The sequence below is a fragment of the Brassica rapa genome, chromosome A04 (genome assembly GCF_000309985.2).
Source record: "Brassica rapa cultivar Chiifu-401-42 chromosome A04, CAAS_Brap_v3.01, whole genome shotgun sequence".
Lineage (NCBI taxonomy): Eukaryota > Viridiplantae > Streptophyta > Magnoliopsida > Brassicales > Brassicaceae > Brassica > Brassica rapa.
This window is the reverse complement of record NC_024798.2, coordinates 13,321,085-13,334,482: the sequence shown is the minus strand read 5'-3', so window position 1 is coordinate 13,334,482 and position 13,398 is coordinate 13,321,085. Positions and strand designations below refer to the sequence as shown.

The following is a 13,398-nucleotide window of genomic DNA, read 5'->3' as shown; positions in this document are numbered from 1 at the left end:
ACAAAAATGAAGAATGATGCAAAAATTGTAATCAAATTTGTATTATTCATAGTCATTAATTGCCATATATATATATTAATTATATTAGGTAATTTCGTACCTTTTATTTAAGGAAAGAATACACGCTTCTTATATTTTGGGTTAATATAATGTTTCCTAATAATTTGATTTGACCAACATTTTCTTCAATTGATTTTTAAGCTGTCACGTAAGCTAAATTGTCAATTAACTGACACCTAAGCGTGGTCTCTTTTTAATTAGTACCAATTTAAGGTTATAATTTTTTAAAGGATCTTCAATTAATATATAGGGGATATATATGCAAATACTACTTGTATTATTATCTATAAATTTTATCACTTGTTATAACAAAGTAATAATTTATTATGTAATCAACTGGTATGGTAAGGTAAGAGGAAAATTTGGAGTAATGCGTAAACCCATCGATCCTATGTTTGATTCTTGTCAGGAACTAAATTCTCATTTATTTAGCCAGACTATGAAACTTTGATTATACGCTTCATATTTGAAAAATATGGGTTCAAGTACTCGTCGGATTCGCCACCTATAAATTATTTAGGTCTAGATCCAGACACACAGTACAAAAATTTGATTATGTCCAATCCAATTAAAGATTTTGTCACTCATTTCATATGCTTTTGTCTATCTCATGCATGGTGCTAACTAAGGATGTGAAAGGCCTGAATTAACCAATTTGAATCTGATATATTCAAAGTCAAAGTTTGAATTTCTTTATATCATGGACCCTTTCTTATAATTAGCTATACATCTGAACAATCAATTTTACATATTGACAAAGACATAATTGTATATAACATATTTAGATTTGATATAGTCAACTTGAGCCACAATATCATGTAAGAAACGTACACGAGTAAGTTATAGAGAAGTGGTGCATATAATAGATTCTTATGTCAAAAATGCGTACAAGATATATATATAATTTAAAATTGAAGGATAAAAATATTTAAATTTTAACCTAGAGTTGTCTAAAAGTAAAGCTATTCCAATCTTGAACGGACAAGTATAATAATATATTAATAAACAATTATGAAAGTTTTCAATGTCCAATATGGCACATATATAAACAAGTATTAAAATATTCATATTTTTTGCTAGGAAAAGATTTCATTTTGATTCACAAATAAATGGGAAACCCGAAGACATATAGTGAGCTTGTGGTCACACCACTATACAAAGCACTCTTAAGTTGCAAAAGATGAGTGTGCTTAAAAGGCGAGAAGAAATGAAACAAAAGCATCTATCACCAAAGCTAGAAAACTTAAAATCAGAAAGACATAGTTTATCGATATTTAAGAGAGAAAAAAAACCTTCTCCTCTAAAAAATGATCAAGCAAGAAAACGTACTAGACAATGATTAAAATTAAAAGGGTATAAATATCAAAGAGCTAAAAGAAAGAAGATAAAAATTAAAAAAATTAAAGGAGAAAGGAACTATTGGATTGATACCGAGTGGACAAAAGAGTGGAATAAGAAGGGACCATCGCCTCCATTTACACAATTCCCTTTGTGTGTGTTGTATCACTTGCACAATAATTAAAAATAAAATGTATTCACATATCACCAACAAAAAATAATCAGTTACTTCATATTAAAGCTGTTGGTGTTGATGTAGTCTTTGGATCGACCTTCTTACTATTATTGGAGTATATGACTTGGATGGAGACAACTAAACTAGCGGTGCAGAAGGAACACGTCGGAAAAATAAATATAATTAGTGCATCCATGAAGTATCCCATATCAACGGTAAGATGAGATTTTGAGCAAGAATATCTGATAAACTACTTGACTATTGATGTAGTCTTTGGATCGATCTATATATAATTGGACGGAGACGAGTAAACTAGCCGTGCAGAACAAACATGTTGAACAAAAAAAAAGGTGCATATGTAAAGAACCTCATATTGAAAGTAGAGGACCAGCTTAACTAGAGGGTAAGAAGTATGATAGTTTTGAAGTCCATTACACTGGGGTTCCACTTTTTTTTTTGCTGCAAAAAGGCAACATAAATTTAACTTTGACAAACAAAATACTTAGATATATATTTTCTTAACCGATTATTTTCAGATTTATTCATAATTAGTTTATAATATATTATATAAAGTAATTATTTTACTAAAAGATTCCTAAAATGTTTCTACCCAAATACTATATATATATATATATATATATTATTTTATTTTATTTTTGAAATAATATTTGAATTAGAAGTTTATTATATAACCTGAAATCACCGACATAAAATTAATACATTCGATCTTCTGAAATTATTTTATCATGTGATTTACTCAAAATAATATTTATATATGGAAACCATCATCCTGAATAACATACAAAGAATCCCACATCAAGTTAATATAGGACCTTAAGTGATATATAACAATATATGGATCAATTCAGTCATTGTAAATAGGTTTACATTTTAAAATTAGAAACTTCTAAAACTTATTGATAAAATAGGGTAAATAAAATAACTGGAATATAATTTATGAATTAACACTAAAAACTGTGAAAATTAACATAAATTGTAACAAGTGAATCCATTGAAACATGCATGTATTACTATTTCAGAATTGTCGTAACAAAGAGAATAAACATTATGAAATAAAATTTAAATGGGGACATGTTAAATATGCCAAGAAAGGCAATTACCAATTTTTGACAAATTTCAAATATTTTATGGTCGAAATAGTTTTGGGTTCTAACCAAATTATATTGTTCAGTAATATTATCTTGTACAATTTTCATGTATAAACATAATATTAATGAACCCATGTATCTAATAAAATTATCACGCAATAGATCAATCATCATAGTAGAAATTTTGGAGACCATAAATATTTACTAAGAACTTAATAAATATATTTTTTGCATAACTTAATGGCTTATGTCTATCTATATATATAGTCTCCAAAAATATTGGGGACTAAGAGTAATGTTTCACTAATCCATGACCGGATCCGACCCTATCAATCATGTACGGATCATCATTTTTGTTCGTGGCCTAGTACAGCATGCAGTACAATATATTTGCTTTAACAACTGTCTTTAGTACTGCATTTTATTTGACTGGAAGATATAGTAATGCGGTTCTCATCAAATCAACACGATAATCATGTTGTACCACAAATTATATTTCAAGGCATTACTTTTTTCTATTACCGAATGTTTTAACTGTATTGACATTTTATTTTTCAGAGTGATTCACATATATATATATATATATATATATGAAAATCAATGGTGAAGTCCTGAAATTTTGAGTAAAATAGTATCCCCAAAAATTGATGTAACAAGAAAATGATCTGGTTATGTTAAAGTCTAAAATACAAAAATAACTAGTGGCCGTCTACAAGACTACAGTAGAAAAAAATTGGGAGTTTGGAAAATGTTAACATTTTTTGGATTAAACTGTTAGTTTTGTATATAATTACTTTCCTCTCAAGTATTGATCGAGCCTCCTTCTAAATCAGAATTAGTACGTAATATTTATATCTAAAATGTTTGACATCACCTACAATAAACTCCCATTTAAAAATGCAGGGGATATTTTTTGACATCTATCACCAAAAGTACAATATGCGCTCCTTTGACACAGAAGAATACCTCTCAGCTGGAGGTTCAAAGTTGACGCAGTAGTTCTTGTTATCTTCCACTGGTTTGGAAACTTTGTTTTGTGCAATAACCATGGGACTTTTCTAATATCTCGAAATAACGTTAAACATTGATGAAAAACAAGAGCTAGTGAATGGATCAATATTGATATGCTAGTTACGTATATGTAGTTTAATCACTTAATGTCTTTGTCCTAATGAAACTGAGAGTTTCTTCATATATATAGATTACACATGGCATATTAAAAGATTTTAATGATCTACTATGAGACGTGTAAGTATATATGTATGTCTATATTAAGTATTAACAACCATATGTGAACAAGTGACCCTAATCTTTTTTTTTGGATCAACAAGTGACCCTAATCTTTAAGCTTTTAATTTCAACTATTACGCTTTCTACGCTTATTCATAAACACGTAAACATATAGCTGCAGCAGAACGAAAGATACGGAAATATATAGAACCCTTAAGTCATCAACTACTATAGAGATCGATGAATATGTGAGGAAGAGGGGACAGTAACGTGTAGAAATAGCAATGAAGAGGTTGATGAAGCTACAAAGAGATACTTGGAAAGTTTTGCAACCACCATTGATGACACTCTAACCAGAGGATCCATTACATGTTTGAGTCTTCTATTAAATGCATAAAGGAGGATAAAGGACACACTACTCGTGCGAAAAAGGAGGCTCCGCACGTGATAGATGGTTGTGTAAACGTGTGAGTAGAGGATGGGATTCACGTGAGAGATTCACCCGACCAAAAACTATTTTCCCAAATACTATTTTTAAATTTTTATATTTCTCTGTAAATTCGAAAAGAGAAAGATACTGGTAGGAGTGAAGAAGGTTGGGCTGTCAACTGTCAATCCCGTTTGCAGTTGCCACAATAATATAAAGATTAAAATTGAATTCATAAATTATATTTGGAGAATTTTAATATAACTTCTTTCTTCGTTTTCTGTTTTAATCTGCCATTTTAAGGACATGAGCACGGGATATGAAATTTTAGGTGGATGGAGAAATAATTCTTTAATTATGATTTTATACAAGCTAAAATTATTTTTATTGTAATTTTCTTTCTTCCAATGAAATTTTAGCCATTTTCTTGGGTGTTTTCGAATTACAATAAAATATATTAACATATAATTTTTTTTTAATATAACTTCTAGGAAATATATAACATGATTGGGTTTGTTTAAATATTTTAGAGATATTTATTAAGGGCACAAAAGATATAGCATAAAATTTCAGTTATAAAGTTACTCCAACTTTTTGTATATAAAAAAAATATTTCTAGAACGTAATTTACTAAATTATCCTTAGCAAAATTGATATTGTTGAGGAATTACTTGACCACTTGGCACTTGAGTTAGCTTAGATTTAAGTAAGAAGTTTAACGAAACGATAGGTGCTACAAAATTATTGATTTGGTATCTGATTCTAACATGATAGATGCCAACTTAAGTCTCCATAGAAATATATACAAGTGGGGTTTACACATTTTGCTTTCGAGCCTTCCATTAATTATTTATCCCATTGTGGATTAATAACATACACTGCAATATATCCAAGATGCCTTAACCGTTTGTAGGATGGATACGCACGTCAACTCGATTTTGGAAACATACATATTTTTAATTTATGATATATGTCGGGTGGATGGTTAATCTTCAGTTTCTTAAGGAAATAATTATGTTTAATTGTCTGTGTGCTATTATAATTTATTTAGTATGGAGTTTGCCAATTTCAGCTCAAAAGATCTCTGGCTCGATCAAATGGCCCAGCTTCCGTTGTCCTGGCCATTAATCCAAGATTTAAAAAGTTTTGAACATGATCAAACTCATTGAAACCTAATAACTAAACTAATTTATCTTAGGACTGGTACCGCCTTTTAGTTTCCAGTATAGATGGTCCAAATTTATACTCCTTCTATTCCTAAATAAAAAAAATGTTTAGAAAAAACACACATATTAAATAAATTGTTTTTTGTTTAGAAAATATCACTAAAACTATAAAATAATTGTATTCAACCAATTACAAAATAGATTATTAAATATGATTGGTTATACAGTTTTTAATAAAGTAAAAATTACCTACAAAATTGAAAACATCTTATATATTGGAACATCATTTTTTTTTGGAACATCCTACATTTAGAAACAGAGGGAGTAATAAACAAAGCATTATGAATAAGTCCATTTAGATCGGTATACTCTTGAATTGGTCGATCAAACCTATTTCAACATATTTCTCTAGATTTGTCTGAATTGTTGTATATTTAACTAGATGCAGAAATTTGTATATAAGGATAATATCATAATTGATAACTTAGGTTCACTGTTTTTCATGGGCTAACAACAAATAAACATCATTATTGGCATACATTGAGGAACAAATAAACTTAGGTTCAGTATTGTTTAGGCTATATTAATATCTGTTATGTTTTTTTTTTGTTTAGTTATCTCTTTTGATGTAGAAGATCATAGTATATTTTAAAATAGTAGTTAATTACTGAGATAATTATGAAATATGTGCTCCTACGAGCTAAAATCCGAGGTTGGTTTTGCCCCCAACCAATGGGACTTGGGTTGAGAAGTGTTGTACGGTAATCTAAAGTTGCTCTTCTTGCTAGTTATTAGACCATAAGTGAAAATTTAAGTGAACCTAATGTATCGAAAGCATAAAACAATTGATTTCAGTTATGTTTTGTTTCTATGTACATTTGAAATATAATACAATTTGTATTTTTGTTCTCACTTGGTTTAAGTGTGCTAAGTTCTAATATATATAAACAAAAGGCTTCAACTTTGTAATAGGGAAAAAATCTTACCGTGTTAACTCTGAAAGTGGCTTAAATCTCTGTGTATAAATAGAATTCCAGCAGTCATTGGGCGGATAGACGTAAGAAAGATAGATTTGCTATCAAAGTTGACATTTGGGAGGTGCGGGGGTTAAATTTCTCACAGTATACGGTATGCCTTTTAGGTTTAGAAAAAATATTATTATATAGGATAAGTATGTATTCTTAATGAAGAAAAAGAAAATTGAGTTTTGAGACTGATATAAATATGGATCTAAAGAATTGTAAAGTTATTCATTGAGATAATAATATACAAATTCTACACATGTATTTGCCTCAATATATTTTTGCTATTAAGTTCTTCACTTTTTTCAAATTTGATTCGCGTTTGTTCACAATGTATAGTAAAAGTTGAAATTAAGAAGTTCTTATTTATATATATACATATATAATAGATCTATTTATCACTAATTAAGTTATAAACACATCTAAATTAATATAGTATCAAAGTTTGATCCATTCATTTAATCTAACTGATCATAATGATCCACTCATTTAATCTTACTCATAATCGATCTAATTCAAAATTGATCCGTAAATCTTACCTGAATGTTGTAAAATTAATGGTAAAAGAATCATCAACTTGAAAAAAACTATTATATGTAGAAGTTGTTAAGATCATCTCTAATGGTTTATTCTATTTTTTACTTTAAAATAGTGTAACTTTATAATAGAGTTTGAGTTTGCTCCAATGGTATTCTATATTAGAGTAGAAAATAGAGTGATGAACAAAAAAAAAACAAGTTATTCTATATTTGGATTAAACTTATTTTTTATTTTATTATAGAGTGAAAAATAGAATAAAATTGGAACATTTTTATTCTAAATTATATTTTAAAGTGAAAAATTGAGTGAAGTTGTAGATGCCTTTATAGTGGTGGTTTGAACATCGAGATATGACTGTGGACTCACCTTACCTTTGTATTCCTTATAGTATTCCTTTTAAATATTAGTTTTCCAAATTAACTCCTTTAAAATATTGATCGCAGCCGACATTCCCGTGATAAGAAAAGAAATACTTTTTTTGAATTTACAAATAAATATAGTTGACAAAAGAAACAAGAAAAAAATTGACAGGGACAGTCTCGTAATTTGAAGTATATAAGTTTTGTCTTTTTTCTTCATCGTTATTGAGATGGAAAATAAACCTTATGTGGATTTTTATATAAAAAAAAGAAGTTATAAGACTACTTGATTTTTAAAAATAAATATGAAAACGAAAATCAAGAATAGTTTAGTTTATAAAAGAAAAACAATACAAATATAAATAAATAAATAAATAAATAAATAAGCTTGGTGGGTTATAAAGGGAGTCGATGAAGAAAGAACAGCGACCTCTTCTTCTCTCTTCCTTTCTCTTTGGGGGAGAGATTATTATAAGCTTTCTTTAATCTTTGAAATGGTTTCCAGAAATTTGCTGAATAAACTCTCACTACCATAGAAAAAAAAATTAAGAGCTCAAGAAAAAGAAAGCTGATAGAAAACGATAGCTAAAGCTCTCAATCTTCTCTTTCTTTAATTCTCTGCAACTCAAGGTATTCTTATTTTGCTCTCTCTATCTCTCTCTACTATTTATATATATGTAGATGATGACCGAAGCTGAAAGTGTGAACCTTAAAAGAGATACAAGAAAGAGATGTATAAGAAAGAAAATTTGTATGATACCTAGTTGACTCCTCTCTCTCTCTTTCTCTTTCTAGTTGATTCTCTGTGTGTTTCATGTGTCTGAATCCTTACAGGAAAGATATATAACTATGAATAACAAGAATCAAGAATTGGCATGGGTCTAGCTACTACAACTGTTCCTCACCATCGACATCATCACAAGACTCTTGACAATAGTTTAGATTCTATGTCCCAAGATTATCATCATCACCAAGGAATCTTTTCCTTCTCCAGTGGATTCCACCGACCATCGTCTTCCCATCAGGAAGAAGTTGAGGAATCTGCTGTCTCCGGAGCTCAGATTCCGGTTTATGAAACCGCCGGAATGTTATCTGAAATGTTTACTTACCCCGGCGGTGGCAACGGTGGTTCCGGTGAGATTCTTGATCATTCTACTAAACAGTTGCTAGAGCAACAAAACCGTCACAACAACAACAACTCAACTCTACATATGTTACTACCAAATCATCATCATCAAGGTTATGGTTATCCCAACGAGCAACAATTCACATGGCCATCTTCCTCCGATCATCATCAGAGTCAAGGAGATATGATCGGGACCGTACACGTGGAAGGTGGAAAAGGTTTATCTCTATCTCTCTCATCGTCATTAGAAGCAGCAGCAGCAGCAGCTAAAGCAGAAGAGTACAGAAGCATTTATTGTGCAGCCGTTGATGGAACTTCTTCATCTTCTAACGCTTCGGTTCATCATCACCAATTCAATCAACTCAAGACTCTTCTTCTTGATAACTCTTCTTCTCATCAACATCAAGTTATGGGACATTTCGGGTCATCTTCATCGTCTCCCATGGCTGCTTCTTCCTCCATTGGAGGGATCTATACGTTGAGGAACTCCAAGTACACGAAACCAGCACAAGAGTTGTTGGAAGAGTTTTGTAGTGTTGGAAGAGGACATCATTTCAAAAAGAACAAACTTAGTAGAAACAACTCAAACCCTAATACTAGCGGTTGCGGCGGCGGCGGTGGTGGTGGAGGGTCATCTTCCACGGCGGGAGCAGCCAATGATAGTCCTCCGTTGTCTCCGGCTGATCGGATTGAGCATCAAAGAAGAAAAGTCAAGCTACTATCCATGCTTGAAGAGGTAACGTTTTCACACTATATTCTTCTCTAACCAATGAAACTAATTCCCCATTAAATTTTTGATTAAATAAAATAAACCGTCTAAAAATGATTGAATTGATCAATCAACCAATTTCATATCAGAAATTTGATTTTTGTTCGTGTTTATTTCTCCTTTTTAAATCAACCAACATTTCATAAAATCTAGATATGTATTTTTAAAATAAATAAATGTATAGACAGAGAAAAAAAATCGACTGGTACAAGAACACGACACATGCTCTAATAGGTAGCTAGAGCTTGATTACACAATCCTACCATCACTTAAATTTTTTAATTCGAACGAATATCACTATACTCGTGATATAGCCTAATTTGACATATATTAATGCATATTTTGTGTGCGATGCGTTTGGTGGCATCGCTTAATCAAATTAATATAAGAAATTAAATTATGATTAATAGGTGATTTAGTCTTCAACCAGATCATTTAAATTAGAGCTTCCTTCTCCATCTAAGCTACCTTCACTACGTAACCAAAACTAGTCCTTGAAGTAACTTCATATTTTACTAAAAATTATTTTGTAGTTGACACTATCTTATTTCAAGCTTTATATACCATAATTTTTTTTTTCTATAGTAAGAAAACGAAAAATAGTGGAATATAGTCCGTATTACTTGATTTCTCTATCTTTTAAACAAATTTGCTCGAACAAATGATCAAATTTATATTGTATATTTTAATTGAATTATTTAGGTAGACCGACGGTACAACCACTACTGCGAACAAATGCAAATGGTAGTAAACTCATTCGACCAAGTAATGGGTTACGGTGCGGCGGTTCCATACACGACGTTGGCCCAAAAGGCAATGTCTCGACATTTCCGGTGTTTGAAAGATGCGGTAGCGGTTCAACTAAAACGCAGCTGTGAGCTTCTAGGGGACAAAGAGTCAGCGGGGGCTGCGTCTTCAGGGTTAACCAAAGGCGAAACTCCACGGTTGCGCTTGCTAGAGCAGAGTTTGCGTCAGCAACGAGCGTTTCATCATATGGGTATGATGGAGCAAGAGGCATGGAGACCGCAACGTGGTTTGCCTGAACGCTCTGTTAATATCCTTAGAGCTTGGCTTTTCGAGCATTTTCTTAATCCGTAAGTCCATTTTCTCATCCCTTATTCAATATTACGTATGTACTCTTATCATTCGACACAAATATTATTTGTCTTCTTGCATTGTTGACCATATATTATAAAATTTAGACTATCACTATGCATTGAATATATATACCATGCATCATGCATGGTCAAATATTTTACTAAATCAAGTATCGAAACTTACAATAAACAATATTTTCGAACTTATTTTGGTTTTTCGGGAAGAATATTTCAATCACAAAATTTAAAAGGGAGCTGCTATTTCTCATTAAAGTGAAAAAAGAAATCCTAGCTAGAAAATACTTATAATTCTAAAACCTTCTGTTCGCTCCACGAATTAAATTAAAATATTAGAATTTTATTCATCTATTCCGTGATGCCACAAACAAAACCATCAGTTAAGAGTGCAAATTGTTTGAGCGTAGTGTGTAACTGTATATGCTTATATATATATAAGATGTTTAAGTTTTGCATGGCAAATTGATTAATACTCAATAGTATAATAAAAGCAGTTAAGAGTGCAAATTGTTTGTGCATAACTGTAAATGCGTATATATATAAGATGTTTTGCATGGCAAATGGATTAGATAATGAATAGTATAATAAAAGAAGTATGCAGAGTGAGATCACAAACTTTTATGCTTTGGGATCATAATAGCATCCTAAGGGTTTTTCTGTCTCTGGCTAACCATTTCTTTATAGTTTCTTCTTTAATTGGCTTTTGATTTCTTACCCTATACTACATTAAAAGAAGTGAAAATGCTATGAGCATAACTACAAAACTAGGTCTCATATTTGTCAGCAGTGTCATTGGTATATTGTCTCTTAGGAAAGACTAAAAGCTGATAAAAGCAATTTCCTTTCTTATTATTCATCAGAACTTTCTTTATTTAATGTTTGTTATATTTTACTATTTTGTTGTTAGTGAAGTAAAGAAGAGAAGAGTAGTACAGTTTTAACCTGTACCTCTCTGTGAAAATATTTACTTTATCATGAAAAGAAATAAGTGAAGAAACAAAAATCAAATCTTCTTCTATTCTGTAATCAGCTTTTTCTTTTGTCTCTTAGATTCTCACGCCATCGCAAGAAGAAAGTTTGTACCTTTTCTTGCATCTAACTTGATTGTGTTTTTCTTCTCTTCTTCTCTATATATTACAAAGTTTATTCAAAACAATAACAGTATTGGGTTTACGGTTCTAAAGATTGTGAAGTCATTTTCTGGTCTCTTTCTCAGGTACCCAAGCGATGCTGATAAGCACCTCTTGGCTCGGCAGACTGGTTTATCCAGAAATCAGGTCAGCCTTTATGATAGTAAAATATTATTCATTACTGGTCATACAAGCAGGAACCCTTTTAATCAATCAATGTTTACATATAATTACTTAATTTACAAATTTACTATATATATCAATCATTTCATCATGCAAAACCTGACATGAGTGGCTACATGTCTATTCTCTTGCATGGATTCTGAATATGAAAATCATTTTCATGGAGCTCGTTTCTTCATTAAATACATTATAAATACACATGCAAAATATAGGACAGAGAGGTGGGGGAGTGAGTGAGAGAGAGATGGGAGACATAAATACTCAAACTAGGACCATATTTCTCATGTGCATGAAAGTTTGAAGCTTTAATTTCAATTATAACGACGAGACTTCAAATTCTTGTATATGTACGTTTTTAATACATTTAGACTAGTAGTACAATACATATCCGGAATACCCTATTGGTTTCACAAAAACATATTGTTATAAAACTTACAAATGAAGAATATATTAAATGTATGCATATGCTTATATTTAGTACTTAGTAATTAGTATATATCACTAATTAATAGTTAATCAATCTTGAACTTTAATATGAGAAATCACATTAAAATGTGAAATATATATTTTTAACTGAAAAGGATTCTATATACACTACCAAAGTTTTAGAAATAGAGGAAGGACAATTTATTCACATTATCCATATTTAGACAAAAGCTTAGTAATTCATAATGTTTTATTATAAATTGGGTGAAATTAACAATTTTCAACAAAAATATGTTTTTCAGGTGTCGAATTGGTTTATAAATGCTAGGGTTCGTTTGTGGAAACCAATGGTTGAAGAAATGTATCAACAAGAAGCAAAAGAAAGAGAAGAAGAAGAATTAGGAGAAAATAAAAAAGAAGATTATCAACATCAAAGAAGACATCAACAAACAAACAACAAAGACACGAAACCCAATGAAAGCAACTTCACTCTCGTTCAGACAATAACCGCGCAAACTCCAACAACGACGATGATGACGTCGACTCCTCATGAAAACGACCGTTCATCCCTTCCTCCCTCTACCTCCGTCGCAAACGCACCCTCTCTCGGCGTTTCAGGCGCTTTCACCGTCTCCACGTGTCAGCAAGATGTCAGTGACTTCCACGTCGAGGATGGTGTCATAAGATTCGGGACCAAACAGGCTGGTGACGTGTCACTTACGCTTGGTCTACGCCACACTGGCAATATGCCTGATAATAAGAACCCTTCTTTCTCCGTTAGAGACTTTGGAGATTTTTAGACTGCTTTCTTCGCTTCCTCGTTTCTCCATTTATCAATCAATTTATTAGAGTGCATTTTTTTTGGTTTATGCCAATATGTTTTTAGTCTGTTCACATATATACTTTAAAGTTTCTTTTTCTGTCTGTCATCTCGTAAGAAGAAGATAAATACATATATAAATTGATACCCCATCTACAAATTAAAGTTCTATATAATGTTGTTTAGATTGTAAAAATGCAATGTTTTGGTTTCTTTTTCCAAATTGAGGTCCTTCCTAAAAATCTATGATTCGTTTTTATTGTAATTATTTACATTTTCTCATATTGATATTCCTACAAAAATTCTGTAATATAGTATCTAAATCTTCAAAAAAAAAATTCATATTAATATCTTAAAATTATATTAATTTTTTTAGATGATAACTTTTCAGTTTTAGATGTGG

The 13,398-nt window shown here is 30.9% G+C and overlaps 1 protein-coding gene across 1 annotated transcript; it reads left to right on the top strand.

Annotated features, from left to right (window-relative positions):
- Positions 1–7,799: 7,799 nt before the first annotated feature.
- Positions 7,800–13,191, top strand: LOC103864492 (BEL1-like homeodomain protein 4). The gene is made up of 5 exons (XM_009142244.3): positions 7,800–8,056; positions 8,261–9,288; positions 10,024–10,415; positions 11,653–11,713; positions 12,478–13,191. The coding sequence occupies exons 2-5, from the start codon at positions 8,302–8,304 to the stop codon at positions 12,973–12,975; spliced, it is 1,938 nt and encodes a 645-aa protein (XP_009140492.1). The 5' UTR covers positions 7,800–8,056; positions 8,261–8,301; the 3' UTR covers positions 12,976–13,191.
- Positions 13,192–13,398: the final 207 nt, after the last annotated feature.

Excerpts from the sequence above, each read along its gene's own strand:
- LOC103864492 (XM_009142244.3), top strand. The coding sequence starts at position 8,302 with ATGGGTCTAGCTACTACAACTGTTCCTCACCATCGACATCATCACAAG. Across the intron at positions 10,416-11,652 it reads TTCGAGCATTTTCTTAATCC|GTACCCAAGCGATGCTGATA; the intron begins GTAAGTCCATTT and ends TCTCTTTCTCAG. Across the intron at positions 11,714-12,477 it reads CTGGTTTATCCAGAAATCAG|GTGTCGAATTGGTTTATAAA; the intron begins GTCAGCCTTTAT and ends TATGTTTTTCAG.